The 16,624-nt window shown below is 45.8% G+C and overlaps 1 protein-coding gene across 1 annotated transcript in view; it reads left to right on the top strand.

The window, feature by feature from the left end:
• IQCA1 (IQ motif containing with AAA domain 1) overlaps nt 1-16,624 on the top strand; it is a 178,072-nt gene that overhangs the window by 123,735 nt on the left and 37,713 nt on the right. The window contains exons 12-15 of the mRNA XM_061120125.1: nt 227-285; nt 3,688-3,770; nt 12,241-12,348; nt 16,397-16,596. Coding sequence (XP_060976108.1) covers nt 227-285; nt 3,688-3,770; nt 12,241-12,348; nt 16,397-16,596 — 450 coding nt within the window. The remainder of the gene's footprint in view (nt 1-226; nt 286-3,687; nt 3,771-12,240; nt 12,349-16,396; nt 16,597-16,624) is intronic.

Raw genomic sequence — 16,624 nt, 5'->3', positions numbered from 1 at the left:
ACCCAGGACGCCCGGCGCCTGCTGAGAGCTCAGGGTGCATGCGGGTGTCGGGGGGCCACTTCCCCTGCCGACCCCTGTGCGCACGAAGTCTCGCTGCTCCAGATCCAGGTCCCACGATTGACTTTTATCATTCCCCACCCCCTAAACCGGCCTCCTCGGCTCATTTCTAGAGCTCATTTTTCTTCATTTTTACTAAACTTTTTTTTTCTCTTCCATTTTCTTCCAGAAAAATAAAAAGAAGAAAGGCAGAAAAGGGAAGAAGGATAAAGACCTGACGGTGGATAGGTGAGGGGTGCACCCTGGGGGTGGGCAACCCAGAGAAGAGCCTGGGACACGGCCAGATCCTCTCGGCCTGGCCTGGGAGAGGCACCGCCCCGCCCGGCTGTACGCCACACCCTTCATCCTGGCAGAATGGGTGGGCGAAGCCCCGGGACTGCCCTGCAGTCCCGCACCCAGACCGGCATCCTCGACTGGGGAGACACAGACTCGGCCCCGTCGCTTCTGAGGCTGTGTGACATCTTAAGCTTTAAAATTCTTGGGGATCTGAATAAGTTTATTAAGAAATAGCATCCTGCTATAGCTTCTGAGGGAATTCTGAGACTTGAGGGCAGACACAGTTCTTATTCCCTGCCTGTCCCTGGGTCTGGCCCCTGGGGCCCTTTATAAATGCTCCTTGAAGCAAAGGATGAGGACTCATCACAAAGGGATGGTTCCATCTCCTTGAGCTTTGTTGGCTGAACTTTGATATTAATGGGTAATTGTAAAAGCTCACTTTAAGCTGAAATGGCCTTCAGTGCTTTAGCATTAGAAATAGTTAGGGCCCAGGTTTTCAAACATTTTCAAGGAGTTTAATTAAAAATCCCCTCTAAGGGAATGTCAGGAGTCATTTTGAATGCATATACCTTTCTTCCCCGTGGGTTTGTTAACAGGTGACAGGTGTTGCTCCCTGGGGTGTTCCCTAGTTCCTCTTTGGACTTCCCAAGTGGCGTTTGTGGTAAAGAACCTGCCTGCCAACACAGGAGACACAGGAGATGCAGGTTCGATCCCAGGGTTGGAAAGATCCCCTGGAGGAGGAAATGGCAACCCACTCCAGTATTCTTGCCTGGAGAATCCAGTGGACAGAGGAGCCTGGTGGGTTACAGTCCACGGGGTTGCAAGAGTCTGATGCAACTGAAGCAGCATAGCGTGCATGCATGCTTGTTCCTCTCTGGGTGCAGTGATACAGTCCCAAACTCTACTTGAGAGAGGACCCATGAGAGAAAAGGCCAGCTTGGGACCATCCACGTGGGAAGTGGGAACCAGCACCCCAGAGCTCACGCCCACCCCGGAACCCCGGCAGGAAGCCTCCGCCGTGTCGCCCAGCCTGGGTGTGGCCTTGGCTCTGGGGAGAGACGGCTTCCTTAGGATACCGCTGGAAGGAGGAGCTGCTGAGTTTCCATTGTTCGGGGAAAAGTTCACGGTCAAAAGCAGGGGCCAACCGCTGCCTGGTCAGCATTCTGAGACACAGGCCCCCAGTTCCTGGGGAGGCACCGCCTACTGGTGACTGATGCCGACGCCTCCTGGGGACACAGGGACATCATGGTCCCTGACCTGGAGGAGGGTCCAGCCCCTGCCTGCACGCGGAGCCGCCTCTGTCTTCAGTGACTCTTCCATGCCACTTTTCTCTTGTGTCCTTCCATCAGTCTTTCTGAGAAGATCCTGCTAAGTGTCTTACTGGATAACCACCCAGAGCTCACCTCAAATCTGCCAGTACAAGCCGACTGCTAAGTTAACATTATCCACTCACTCTTAAAGAACCGCTCGACTGAGTCCCCCTCTGCTCTGACCGCACGGAGCACACACGTGCAGCTCACGGGCCGTGTCCGTTAGACAACGAATGCGTTCTTGGCATATGTTTCTTTACAGTTCAACTGTCATAAATGAGCCACAAGCAATTCTCTAGTGAAATGAAGACGATTTTATGGTCTTTAAAAGTATTTTATTCACTTTTATGCCCAAAAGTACAGAGATACCTAGTCATCTCACTCCTGGAAGACTTTTTATGTTTGAAAGCTTTAATGACTTTAAGAGTTAATGAATGTTACTCATTAAGTAGGATTCAGTTAGTGGGCTAGTTCTCCACCAAGACACTCTAAGACAACTTCTGTTTCTCTCACTCACTTAGCATTAACCTGAAATCAGCACTTTTACCGCAGATGATAAGGTACATAGTTTTAGAGTTAAAGTTTTTTTATTCCATAGCAAGAGTCGATTTCACTGGAAAGATCCAAGTATAGGTTTGTGTTCCAGACTTCTTAAGATATTTGGTTTTAATTATTTTGGTGAATCTTCTTCAATTTTATGTGAATATTTTACATATATTGCTTGTATTAAATATTCAAGTTCAAACACTGCAATTTGTACTTCCTTGATACAGGTCAGATACGTCATCCCAAATTCCATGTACGGTGAAAACTTGCTTACTTCTCAGCTGAGAGCACATTATTGTAAATATATTCGATAGAATAAAATTTCAGTCAACCAAAGGCTGGAGTCATTGAATTAACATCTATCCCAATAGTATTTGGCTTGAATCTCAGTGATGTACTTGAGTCTTTTTTTTTTAAACTTTAAACATCTTATTTTGTATTGGAGTATACAATGTTGTGGTAGTTTCAGGTGAACAAGAAGGGCCTTAGCCGTACATACACGTATCCTTTCTCCCCAAACCCCTCTCCCATCCAGGCTGGCACATAACATTGAGTTCCAAGTGCTATACAGTAGGTCCTTGCTGGTTATCCATTTTGAATTGAGTCTTTTTTTAATCACCTTGAATCATAGAACAAAGAACATTTTAAACATAGTTATACTTAAAATTCTTCAATCTAAAGAAAGACTAGGCTGAACCAAATCATAAAGGCCCCTAGAAATGAAATGGGAAAAGACGAAACATCTCAGAGAGCTATATTGGACCATATTTGAATTTGATCTATCAGAATTCCAGCAACCCAAGTCCCACTTAATTTCATTGGGAGTTTCATTCATTAAGTGGAAAACTGTCTTCATTTTTCCCTCAATTAGAATAAATTGCCAGTGTGCTGGCTACATGCCCATGCCCCCTCCCCACCTTAGAGAAGTGATTTTGTCATCTGTAAACAGTAGAGAAGAGTTTAACATGCTCCTAAAGAATTACTACACTCACAGCTTTTGACATTTTGTCTTTTTTCCCTTATAAGCCTTTGTTCCTTACAGATATTTTTCTTAAACTATTATGCTATGGAGTTAAAACGAAACATCAATTTCGCAAAGGATTAATGATCGACTACAGCTTGCAGATGCTAACTGAATGTATAATTACGGGCCTGTTACATTACTATTATTGGGTAATTTCTAACTCATATTTGTACCATTATGAAGGCTGAGGAAAGGGCAGACTTCAGGAGTTATAGCTGGTCTCAGATGCCTAAAGATATAATTCTTATTAATAGGAAACATCAGATACACCCATGGATGAGTGAAAGTATTGTTTTTAAAAAGCCTAATTCATCCCCAGATTGTAGAAAGGGTCCAAACATCAATTTATTTGTGTACATATGAATGTACTTTGAATCAGATCTGGTTAAAGTCTGCTACATTTGTGAGGATTAGCATAAACATTGCAGATTTGATGTGTTTGCTCACAGAATCGATGGTCTTCTTTTTCCCCAGGACCATTGAGTCTCTGTATAAGGAACTCGTGGAAGAAGGCTTGCTGATCCGGGCACTGAAAGTCAACCTCTCAGATTACATTGGTAAAGTCCACCAACAGTGATGCATGTGTGTGTCACATACGTATGTCACCTCTTGGGGTTTAAGGACCCAACAGAGGGAGGTACCTTTCATCTGTGTTTTATCCAAAATCTGGCCCCTGGTGGCTTGTAGTAAATGTTTGATGGATTGAATTGGTTTGAGCTCTTCCTGCGCTGGGATCTAATAGGTTTGACTGTCTCCCTTAATGTAGGAGAAGCAGGTTTCCAAACCTACTAGCCAGGCTCCCTAAGGCATTCTTTCTGGCTGAAGCTGAATTGAGGAAATGAAGAATTGTTCATGCTCTCATGATTATCAAAATGCCCTAGAGGGAGCACCTGGTATTTCCAACACAGAGTCCTTTCATGAGGAATTCCTTCCAGAATTCTATCTAGGGGCCACCATGGGAGTAATAGGGAGGAATGCACTCCGCTGCTCAATCATGTCCGACTCTTTGTGACTCCATGGACTGTACCCACCAGCCTCCTCTGCCCGTGGAATTTCCCAGGCCAGGATATTGGAGTGGGTTGCCATTTCCTACTCCAGGGGATCTTCCCAACCCAGAGATTGAACCCACGTCTCTTGCATCTCCTGAATTGGCAGGCAGGTTCTTTACCACTGAGCCACCTGGGAAGCCCCAGTTGGGAGGGATGAGGAGAAGATATTTGCTATCACCGTCTTCAGCCAATTTCTCTCTTTTAATGTTTAAAAAAAACAGCCTGAAGACCTGAAAACATATTTAAAGCTTAAAATCTTTCCACCTTAATACAAACCTCATTTTCACTTTTGTGCATTGACAATCAGCGAGGACATTCTCCCACATAACCACAAAAGGATAATCACACTCAAAAATGTTTACATCATACAGTTGATAGTCCTAATTATGTCCTTTGTAACTGTCTTTCTCAATCCAGAATACCATCCGTGAATCATGGAGGTGATGGCCATATATCATTTTCATTCCTTTGCATGTGTGCACACTAAGTTGCTTTCAGTCATGTCCAACTCTTTGCAGCCCTATGGACTGCAACCTGCCAGGTTCCTCTGTCCATGGAATTCTCCAGGCAAGAATACTGAAGTGGGTTGCCCTTTCCTTCTCCAGGGGATCTTCCTGACTCAGGCGTCGAACCCACATCTCCTGCGTTGGCAGGCAGACTCTTTAGAGCCACCAGGAAACCCTTCATTCCTTTCGTCTGCACCAGTTTACAGGCTTTTTCAGTCCTTCCTAATGTTGACAATTTAAAAGTGTCTGAACTGTTTTACAGACTGTCTTTCAGCTGGGTTGGTTTGATGGTTTCCTCCTGACTTGATTCACGTTGAACAATTTTTACAGGAAAAAAAAAATGACAATATTGTGTCCTTCTCAGCCTTTCACACTGGAGGCATATGATGAAGCTTTGTCCCATGATTGGTGAAGTTAACTTTCGTCCCTGATGAAGCTTCCCCAGATCCCTCCATTGTAAAGCATCATTTTCTCCTTTATAATCAATGATAATCTACAGGGGACCCTGGGGGCTCTGGAGATTCTGCTCCCAACCATATTAAAGGTTTTAGCATCCACTGATGATCTTTGCCTGCATCGATGGTTGCTGTGGTGCTCATAAAGGGGGAATGTTCTAGTTCTATCTCCTTTTCTTTATTTATTAGGTAACATTCTTCTGGAAAAATTTCCCTCCCACCTTGCTTTTAAAATTATTGTGATATCAGTGTGGACACATGGACTCTTTTTTTCTTTTTTTAATTGCATTGTAACCCATATCCATGTGATTCGTTCCAGTGTTTACAATGACCCAGTTTCAGCCTGTGGGAAGGAGCAAAAAGGCTAACATTTCCCTTGGATCAAAAAATGATACTTTAATCCCTTTGAAATAGAGACACATTTCCTTCTTGGACACTTGGAAGAACCTTCATTTTTTCTAATGTTATAAGATTTTACCAGGCTGTGTATTGAAATATGTATTGGGTTTCTATTTATTTCTTGTTTCTTCTTCAAGTACTGTAGGGTTTTTTCCTGGATTGCCTTGATTATGTTCTGTTAATTCTGTTTATATGAAAAAATACCACTGTTAGCAGAAGTCTATCTCTTTACTTACAGTTGAGATCTCTGAGTTCTGTCTGCTTTCTCCCTTCACATCATGTCTTTTATTGCTTCACTGAATTCCTGGTATTAGTACAGAGCCTGGCCGATGGTAGAGTCTTAAAGAATTGTTGTTGTCCAGTTGCTAAGTCGTGTCTGGCTCTTTGCGACCCCATGGACTGCAGCACGCCCGACCTCCCTGTCCTCCACTGTTTCCCAGAGTTTGCTCAAACTCGTGTCCACTGACTCAGTGATGCCATCCAACCATCTCATCCTCCACTGCCCCCTTCTCCTCCTGCTCTCAATCTTTCCCAGCATCAGGGTCTTTTCCAAAGAGTCAGCTCTTCACATCAGGTGGCCAAAGTATTGGAGTTTCAGCTTCAGCATCAGTCCTTCCAATGCATATTCAGGATTGATTTCCTTTAGGATTGACTGGTTTGATCTCCTTGCAGACCAAGCGCCTCTCAAGAGTCTTCTCCAGATCCACAGTTCGAAAGCATTAGTTCTTCAGCACCTGAAGAATTAATGGACGTATTTCTCACCTTTCTTCTGGTTTCTTACCCATCTTGGATTTTCTCAGTGCGCTCTTTTTTTGATTTCTGGGTAGCATCTTAAAGTTGCCTGAGGTCAAAGCAGATAGAAATCAGCCTCTGAAGAGTGTCCTCAAATGGAAATGACCCAGTCCAGCAGAACAGTCAAGCTGCCTCCAGCCATGGCTCCCTCTTGCCTTTTCCATGTTTTTCTCATTTCTTCCAGTTAAGGGTCTTATCTTGAAAAGGTGGCAGTGGATCCTCCTAGATCCCCACATAAAAAATAGACAAAGCAAAAGCCCATGGACAGCATTTACACCAAAACAAAATGACCCAAGTTTCCCCTCAAAGCCCAAAGTACAAGCCACTGGGGACAAAAAAAATGGAAAAACCCCACAGTAGCCAGCAAGCACTCCCTGGAGAGCAGAGTGGGACCACGGTAGTAACTGCAGCCGGAACCAGGAGGGGTTTGCCCACTGCACCGCAGATGCGTGACAATGGACAGCCTCAGAATGTCTGAGCAGCTAAGAACAGTCCACCCGCTAGACACTCCTGAAGTTGACCCTTCGAAGACAGGGCCTTATACTGAAAGGGAGCTCTTGGGAGTAGAACTGAATTGGAACAGCTGAATAGGAACAATAGAGATGAAGGAGAGAAAAGATCCAGAATAAATTGGGGGAGAGGAACAGAACCAGGACATCACAAGAAGCAAGCCACCATACTAATAGCAGATAGGAAAACTACAGAAGACAAGGGCTCTGTGGGATTTAAAAAGCTACCCTGACCCCAAGTGTCTTCTCAGCATACGGGAATAGTAGCTCATAAGTTTAAGCAATGAAAAGTTCAAGGTCAAAACCCATGCAAAGCTTCTATTTAAAAAAAAGGAAGAATAAGGAGCAAGGTAACATCACAGAAAGATATACTCATAGAGCAGACATACCTGGAACCTACTGTTTCAAACCAAGCAAATAAACATTAAAGGAAATTATAGAAGGGATTTATAGAAGATACGTAAGAATATACAAAATGGAATTGGAAAAGTGCAGAAATGAGTTGGAAAAACTGGAGTATTTTAAAGGGAAAAATCATTTTAGGAAAAAACTAAATTACAGTGAATACAAGAATGAATAAAGTCAACAAACCAAGCTTTAAGAGAAATGAAATGTGAAATACAGAAACTTTTTAAATAAAACTGGAAATGAAAAGTGAGATTAAAAGATTTGCAAAGAAAGCAGCAAATACTAAAGGTAGGCAAAGAAAATCCACACAGGCAGGCAAAGATAATACACATCCCTGAAGAGGAAAACCAAAGCAAAGGAGGAGAACACATACTGAGAATTTTTACTCATGAAAAATTTCCCAAAACAGAAGTGCAAACCACATAATGGGTGATTATACTTTGTATGTGGGACCATCAACTCTCATGGACCAATGCCAAGACCTATTCTAATAAAAGTACCAGACTTAGGGAAGGAGAAAAACCTTTGGGCATTACCCCTTCTCCTTTTCTGGCTCAAAGCTGGACAAGCAGGGCAAGTTGTCTGTGCCTCGCCAATTCCCCATCCAGGCTGGAGTTGTTTGAGGAGCTTAACATGTGTAATTCCACTCTCTTCTCAACACCATGCAAATCCCAAAACCGACCAGAGTCATAGCAGCTAGGGCTGAAAGAGACTCAGAAGACAGGATGTTCAAGTTCGTCATGTCTGGCCCCCCAAGGCTCAGCTCCCAACGCTGCCCCCTGCCACCCTGGTTCCTTGCTGTGCCCCTCCACATCTGCCCAGCCCTGAGCACTAGCCCTGTGCCCGAAAGCCAGCTCCCACCGCAAGCTCAGGTATGCCAGAGCTAGCGTGTTTCCTTACCCTTTATATCACTGTCATTTAGCATCACAGCTGCTAAGCGGCCGAGGTTATTCAAACTCGATCCTTACAGTGACAGACTTTATTTTCTTGGGCTCCAAAATCACCGCAGATGGTGACTGCAGCCATGAAATTAAAAGACGCTTACTCCTTGAAAGGAAAGTTATGACCAACCTAGACAGCATATTAAAAAGCAGAGACATTACTTTGCCAACAAAGGTCCATCTAGTCAAAGCTATGATTTTTCCAGTGGTCATGTATGGATGTGAGAGTTGGACTATAAAGAAAGTTGAGTGCTGAAGAATTGATGCTTTTGAATTGTGGTGTTGGAGGAGACTCTTGAGAGTCCCTTGGACTGCAAGGAGATCCAACCAGTCCATCCTAAAGGATATCAGTCCTGAATATTCATTGGAAGGACTGATGCTGCAGCTGAAACTCCAATACTTTGGCCAACTGATTCGAAGAGCTGACTCATTAGAAGAGACCCTGGTGCTGGGAAAGACTGAAGGTGGGAGGAGAAGGGGACGACAGAGGATGAGATGGTTGGATGGCATCACTGACTCAGTGGACATAAGTTTGAGTAAACTCTGGGAAACAGTGGAGGACAGGGAGGCCTGGCATGTTGCAGTCCATGGGGTCGCAAAGAGTCAGACACGACTGATTGACTTAGCACAGAGTAGAAAGGAAATGTTAGAAACTGATTCCACCTTGATTTCTTAATATTTTTTATTTCTTATCTTTTTGTTCAATATGTATTTGTTTGTTTGGCTGTACCTGTTCTTGTCCACCTTGATTTCTTAATATTTTTTATTACTCATCTTTTTGTTCAATATTTATTTATCTATTTGGCTATACCAGGTCTTGATTTCAGTATGTGGGATCTTGTTTCCTGACCAGGGATCGAACCGAGGTCCCCTGCACTGGGAATGCAGTCTTAGCCCCTAGACCACCAAGGAAGTCCCTGTTTGTCGTCATTTTTTGTGTGCTTGTATGTTCCTATTCTCTGCATTTATTTCCTCTTTCTGTGTTCATTCACCAGGGCTGCTGTAACAGGTACCACAGTGGGGCGGAGGGGGCAGCTTAAACAACAGAAAATTACTCTCTCCCGGCTCTGGAGGCCAGAAGTCCAAGGCCAAGGCGTCAGCGGTGTTGGTTCATTTTGGAAGCTCTGAGCGCTTCCAGCTCCCCACCTCTGTCCTGCTTCCTAGACCCCTGCTCCCTGGAGGCTGAGCTGTCTTTGGGCTCACGTGGCCTACGCTGACCTCATCCTAGCATCTGGTGTCTTACCCCGTGGTTTGCTGTCAACTCAGTCACTGGCGTTTCTTGGCTTCTGCTATATCTCCCGTCTCTGCCTCCATCCTCATGACCTCCTTCCTGTATGTGTGTGTGTCTGTCTCCAAACTGCCCCTTTTTATAGAGGACACCCTCTTATTGGATTAGGACCCACCCTAAGAATCCACCAGGGATTGAACCCAGGTCACCTGAATTGGGAGGCAGATTCTTTATAGAGTTTCCAGGGAAGCCCCACTCAGACACATTTTAAATGTTTCTTAGAGCCAAGGCTAAAGGGAGATTTTAGGCTTTCTATATCATATGTGTGGGGCTTTCACAGTGTCCAAGTGATAAACAATGTGCCTGCCAACGCAGGAGACATGGGTTCAATCCCTTGGTTGAGAAGATCTCCTGGAGAAGGAAATGGCAACCCACTCCAGTATGCTTGCCTGGAAAATCCCATGAGCAGAGGAACCTGATGGGCTACAGTCCAGGGGGTCGCAAAAGAGTCAGACACGACTTAGTGAGTAAACAGCAACCACCCTAAGAACCTCAGCTTAGTTCATTTCCTCTGCAATGACCCTATTTGCAAACAAGGTCACATTCTGAGATACTGGGAGTCGGGGCTTCCACATACGGATTTTAAGAGGATGCCGCGCCCGACCCATGACACGTTCCTGTTTCTCTTCCTGCTGTTGTCCGAGGTTTCCTTACCCTTTTTCATGCTGTCTATCTCCAGTGCATTTTCCTCCACTATTTCCGTCTTCTGTCCCTCATGGAAGACCTCGTGTCTGCAAGGAATGCTGAAGTCGCTAAGTACTGAATGAGTCCACGGGAAAAGTTGATTACAGCTTCCATGCTGGGAAATAGCAAAACGTAGTAACACGCTTTCGGAATGAGTCTCATCACTTGGCGAAGGGTCCTTCCCTCTCTTGGAACCAGCACCCACCAGTTCAACTTCATCTCCCTAAATAAAATCTGCTGGGGGTCTACAAAACCGGGCACACCTGGGTATTAGCTCTGATTTACTTAGGCAGGAACAGGGGGTCCTTTTCACGTCCCCTCTAATGTCATATTTACAGCGAGAAGTGCAGGGTTGAGCAGTGGCTGCAGGACACCTTCCCGCTCCAGGGCAGGTGAAATTAACCACTCTTCTGTGTATTCCCTGCTCATTTCAGAGCGTGGGGCTCGGAAGCCGTAAGGCGAGCTTTCCTTATCACTCGTCTCCTTCACCAAGACCACTGTCCTTGCCAAGGACTCTTTTCATGTGGAGGCTTTGAAAGGCTGTCATCCACAACAAAACAGCAATCATCACCTAGTTTTTAATTCTCATTTTCTTAGCACTTGAAAGTGCTTTAAAGCCCTCGATATTTTCAGGACTTCATAGGCACATGGATGTATTAATGTCCTTTTAGTGTTTTCATACAGACATAAAGGTATTTGTCATAAGTATATAACGTTGGGAGCTCTGCAAGATCCCAGGTGTTATGAGAAGGAAAAAAAATCAAGAAATTGTGATTCATTTATGAAATATTTTTCCTTCAGATTCAGGTACAGATCAAGAGAGAATCGAGTGAGCATGTAAAAGTCCATCCTCATGACAAATGAAGACAGCCAAACTAATTTTCCTGGTGACCTTATCTAAATTAGTTGGAAAATAACACTTCAGATTTATGACTAGTTACAATTAAGCTCTTTGAAGCCTTCTAATTAAACCTGTAAAGATTTATTTCTATATTATTCCTTTGGTAATCCTTTAAAAATGATAAAAATGTTAATGAATATCACCCTCAAAAGGAGATATTTCTGTTTATCCTAAATTAGACTCAGATCCTTCCTTTCAAATGATTGCATTTCGGGTTCAGATTTACACACGGCCAATACAAATTTCACATCCATTTTAAATAAGTTATTTTTAAAGTTTGTGAAAATGTTAGACATAATCTCTTGGAATAGAAATTAAACCAAACCTGTTGTGTTTTAATTTACTTTATATGTCCTCCATATGTCCTTGCTCTTCACATATATAACATATGTCCTTCACATATGTCCTTGCTCTTCACATATGTAACATATGTCCTTCACATATGTCCTTGCTCTTCACATATGTAACATTCAAAGGTTATTTTTTAAAATACTAGGAGGCTGGTCATACTCAACAGAATTCCCAGTTATTGCAGTGAGTATAGAAATGTTTCTGTGGCTGGAAGCTTTTCTTCAAGCCTTTATCTTAAAAGTTCTTCATGATGACTCTTACGTAATACAATTATATTTGCTCAGAAATATTAAATTTGTATTCTCTGTTCATTTTTGTTGCTGTTGTTCAGTTGCTAAGTCATGTCCAACTCTTTGTGACCCCACGGACTGTAGCATGCCAGACCCCTCTGTCCTCCACCATCTTCCAGAGTTTGCTCAAGTTCATGTCCGTTGAATCGGTGATGTCATCCAACCATCTCATCCTCTGCTGCCCCTTTCTCCTCCTGCCTTCGAATTTTCCCAGCATCAGGGTCTTTTCCAGTGAGTCGGTTCTTCACGTCAGGTGGCCAAAGTATTGGAGCTTCAGCATCAGTCCTCCCAATGAGTATTCAGGGTTGATTTCCTTTAGGATGGACTGGCTGGATCTCCTTGCAGTCCAAGGGATTCTCAAGAGTCTTCACTTGTTAATTCTGCAAACGACTAAACGATGCGGCTCAGACTGGCATAGTTTGCCGTTCATTCATCCTGTTTCTTTTCTCCCCAGGTGAGTACAGCTACCTGGGCACGAGCCTTCGCCAGGTGTCCATAGAACCCATGCCTTCCCTCCTGGATGTCCGACAGCTCATCACCCTGTACGGGATCCTGCCACTAGGTAAGGGCTCCACCTGCCCGGCTGTGCCTGTGCTGCAGGCAGGGGTGTCTGCTCGTGTCTTCCTGGTTGTGGTCAAGGTACACTGCAGTTTAACTCTTCCTACCGAGAGCTGTGACTAAGGGCCGTTCCACTGGATTGAGGCATCCTGGAGCATCCAGGGAGGTACTGCCCGGGAGCACCGCGGTAGTGCCTTGGAGTGTCTGCTTCGCATCCCTTTCTTTTCACTGGCGTCTAGTCACTTCCCAGTGTTGTGTTAGCTTCTGCGCGCAGCGAAGTCAATCAGCCACACACACGTGCACATGTCCTCTCCCCTTCGGACTTCCTTCCCATCCAGGCCACCATGGTGCCTTGAGCAGAGTTCCCTATACCGTATGCTATACAGCATGTTGTCATGAGTTGTCTATGTCACACATGTTCCCAATAGTGTCTATGTGAGTCCCAGTCCCTCCCCTCTCTCCCCCTTAATATCCATACATGTGTTCTCCACGTCTGTGTCTCTATTTCGGCTTTGCAACTAAGGTCATCTATATCATTTTTCTAGATTCTGCATATATGAGTTAAAAGTGAAAGTGAAGTCACTCAGTCGTGTCCAACTCTTTGTGACCCCATGGACTGTAGCCTACCAGGCTCCTCCGTCCACGGGATTCTCCAGGCAAGAGTACTGGAGTGGTTTACCATTCCCTTCTCCAGGGGATCTTCCCGACTCAGGGATCCAATCCGGCTCTTTTACATTGCAGATGGACACTTTACCATCTGAGCCACCAGGGAAGCTATGAGTTAATATACAATATTTGTTTTTCTCCTCCCGACTTACTTCACTCTGTATGACACTCTCCGCGTCCATCCATGTCTCTGCAAATGACCCAGTTTCGTTCCTCTTCTGGCTGAGTAGTATTCCACTGTGTGTATGTACCACATCTCCTCTACCCAGTCCTCTCCCGATGGACATTTAAGTCGCTCTCTTGTCCTGGCTGCTTAACGTTCTGGGCTGAAACCCCTGATGGCCAAACTCTGGAGAAATGATAGACAAAGCCAGCCCCTGCCATTCAAAGTAACCTCAGCCTGAGGTTAAGCTTGCCTTTTATGCATAGGCTCTGTCACCAGCTCCTTAATAGAGCCAGCCCTTCAGTGGAGCTGTATTTCATAGATGTAAAGAATCAAGACTCTGCCAGCTTCCACTGAGGTTCAGTCACAATTGTTCAAACAGACCAGAGTCTGCAGGAAAGTCTGGGCTTGCCGTAAGACATACCTGCTGCCCTCCTTCACTTTTGTGTGTGTTCTCATGACTTCGGTCTGTGTGTGACCTGAGTCTCTGGGGCAGGGGCAGGAACCCCGGTCAGGCTCTGCTCTGATGATCATTCTGAACTGTAAATCGCATTCTGTTTGTTTAATTTGCTTTAAAGTGAGATGGAAATAGTTCGGACACTTCTTATCTTATTCCACTTTGGGTTTTTTTTTTTTCTTTGTTTTTTTGCTGCATCACGTGGCATGTAGGATCTTAGTTCCCCAACCAGGGATGAGACCCTCGCCCCCTGCAGTGGAAACGATGAGGCTGAACCCCTAGACCGCCAGGGAAGTTCCTCCACTTTGACTTCAACAAGAACTTAAAGTTCAGGACTTGCCTGCTCATTCCAAGGAGAATCTGCCTGCCAACTCAGGGGACGCAGGTTCCATCCCTGATCCGGGAAGATCACAGCAGCTAAGCCCATGCACCACAGCTATTGAGCCTGAGCTCCAGAGCCTCGGAGCCGCAACTCCTGAGCTCACATGCAGCAGTTACCGAAGCCTGCGGGCCCTAGAGCCCGTGCGGCACAGCAGGAGAAGCCACCGCTGCGAGAAGCCATCACCACAACAAGAGAGGAGTCCCAGCTCACTGCAAAGCCGCTCGCGCAGCGGTGAAGACCCAGTGTGGCCAAAAATAAATAAATGAGCAACTTTAAAAAGAACCTAAACCTATTGGCAAGAAATAGCTCATTCTTCTTTCAACTTCATGTCGGAAGTAGTACGTGGAATTAGGGGTCAACATAGAGCAGTGCAAATCGCAGTCGTGTCTGACTCTTTGTGACCCCACGGACGATAAAGTCCATGGGATTCTCCAGGCCAGAATACTGGAGTGGGGAGCCTCTCCCTTCTCCAGGGGATCTTCCCGACCCATGGATGGAACCCAGGTCTCCTGCATTGCAGACGGACTCTTTACCAGCTGAGCCACCACGAAAGCCCAGGGTTCGACATAAATAAGATGCATATATAACATAAACATAAATAAGATGCATATATAACATAAACAAATACATAATCCTTGGGGATCAGCATAATTTGGGGTCAATAAAATCAATGTACAATGCTTTCAGGACCCATGTAAATAAACAGATGCGCCCTACACCCCCATCACAGTGTAATGGAAGACAGTAGAGGGCCAAGAACACCAGGGGGTGACAAGATTTTCAGGGAAGGCCTGACCAATGAGGCTGTGGTGGATTCGCATCATCGGCAGGTGTGGGGCGTCGGCTCCAGGCTGCCTTGAGGGTCTGGGAAGAAGTGTGCCCAGGATGCATCCTGCCAGGACCCTCCTCTTGTCACTGAGAAACCTGGAGTCCTCGTGGGGGTCTGCCCACCCCAAGCCACAGACCCAGCAGGGCCTTTGTTCCCATGACCCGTTCATGGGTTTGCAACCTACCAGCAAGTCGGACAGAGAAGCTCGCTCCCGTGGCAGATTGCGAGGGCTCCATCTAAATACCATACGTCTGTAATAGCATCCGGTCACAAACAGGAGTGTGTGTGTCGGCCTGACTGTTCAGGTCGCCACTGCCAGGGTGAGAGATCCTTTGTCTGGACCGCCTGTCTCTGCTGTCGTGGAAACGGGGTCTGCTCCATCGTGACACAGTATCGTCGCCCTCGCCAACCGCAGATGAAGCCTGCCCGGGTTATTTCATTTTAGAGAGAAGGTGCTCAAAACTACTTTCGAGGCTTTTGTGGCACATAACAGGTAACCATAAGCCTTCTTCTGATGACGCAGATCAATTCCCTGTGTCTTGTCGATCACACACAAAGAAAGAGAAGCACAGTTGTACTTAGAATATGAGTATATTTCCAGCTGACCCAGAAGAGCCCAGCGGTGGGCCCAGCGCAGACTTGTGTGACAGCGGATGTTCTGACCGCAGCGCTCCGCAGGATTTCGTTCTGTCCACTCCCTGACGAGTTGGTGCTAACATGTGCTCCGATCATGTTCAGAATGATGGGAGAGATCAAACCCGAGTCCCAGTCTGGACTCAGAGGAGATGGACAGTGTGGTGGAGCACAAAAGCCAGAGACCTCTGAGTGACCCAATGAGTCTCATCATTCCATTATCAAGCATCGTGTTCACTCTGCCCCCACTGACAGGCCAGACCCCAGGGCAGGAGAAACCACCCTAGACTTAACTGCATAACACAAGGAACTCAGCTCAGTATTCTGTACTCACCTAAAGGAGAAGAGAACTGGAAAAAGAATTGATACACACGTATGTGTGTAACAAAACCACTTCTCTGTACGCCTGAAGCCAACAGTGTTGTTAATCAACTGTACTCCAGTGTAAAATAAAAATTCAAAAAAAGGACCCAGGCTACCGCCATCTGGACCTCAGCTTTTCCCCTTTCCCCCTGTATCTTCCTGTCCACTTCACATTCATCTACCCAAGCCTTCAAAGGGCGTAGTTGCTGACAAGCAGAGAATCCCCTGCCCCCTCCCCACAGAATGCTGGAGGTGAGTTATCGCAGGAATGTTCTTTAAAATTACAAGTTTAGGGAGAATGCTGGGGTGAGGGTGAGAGAGAAGTGATGTATTGGACACCCAAGGAGACCCGACCGCTCCACCTTGATGTACAAATCAAAGGTGTCACCTAGCCGGCTGAGACAGGAGGCGCGCCCCTGGTGAGAATGCTTTCAACACATCCATCACTGTTGTCGAGACTGGGGTCACGCCGTGGAGTCACGGCCTTGAGGGATCCTGACCTAAGAACCTCTTGTTTTTTTGGCAGGCTCTTAGAGCCTCTGCTTCTGCCTTTCTTTAGGTTCTGCAGCTGTGCACGAGAAAGCCCCTTTGGTGAAGTCCCTGCTATTGGCCGGACCATCTGGGGTGGGGAAGAAGATGCTGGTCCATGCCATCTGTACTGAAACGGGAGCCAACCTCTTCAACCTGTCTGCCGCCAACATCACCGGGAAATACCCAGGCAAGAATGGCCTCCAGATGATGCTGCATGTGGTCTTCAAGGTATTTGTCACATTTCCCGGGCTCCGGT

This window comes from Dama dama, chromosome 20 (assembly GCF_033118175.1).
Source record: "Dama dama isolate Ldn47 chromosome 20, ASM3311817v1, whole genome shotgun sequence".
Classification (NCBI taxonomy): domain Eukaryota; kingdom Metazoa; phylum Chordata; class Mammalia; order Artiodactyla; family Cervidae; genus Dama; species Dama dama.
The sequence above is the reverse complement of the archived record's forward strand: the minus strand, read 5'-3'. Positions and strand labels throughout refer to the sequence as shown.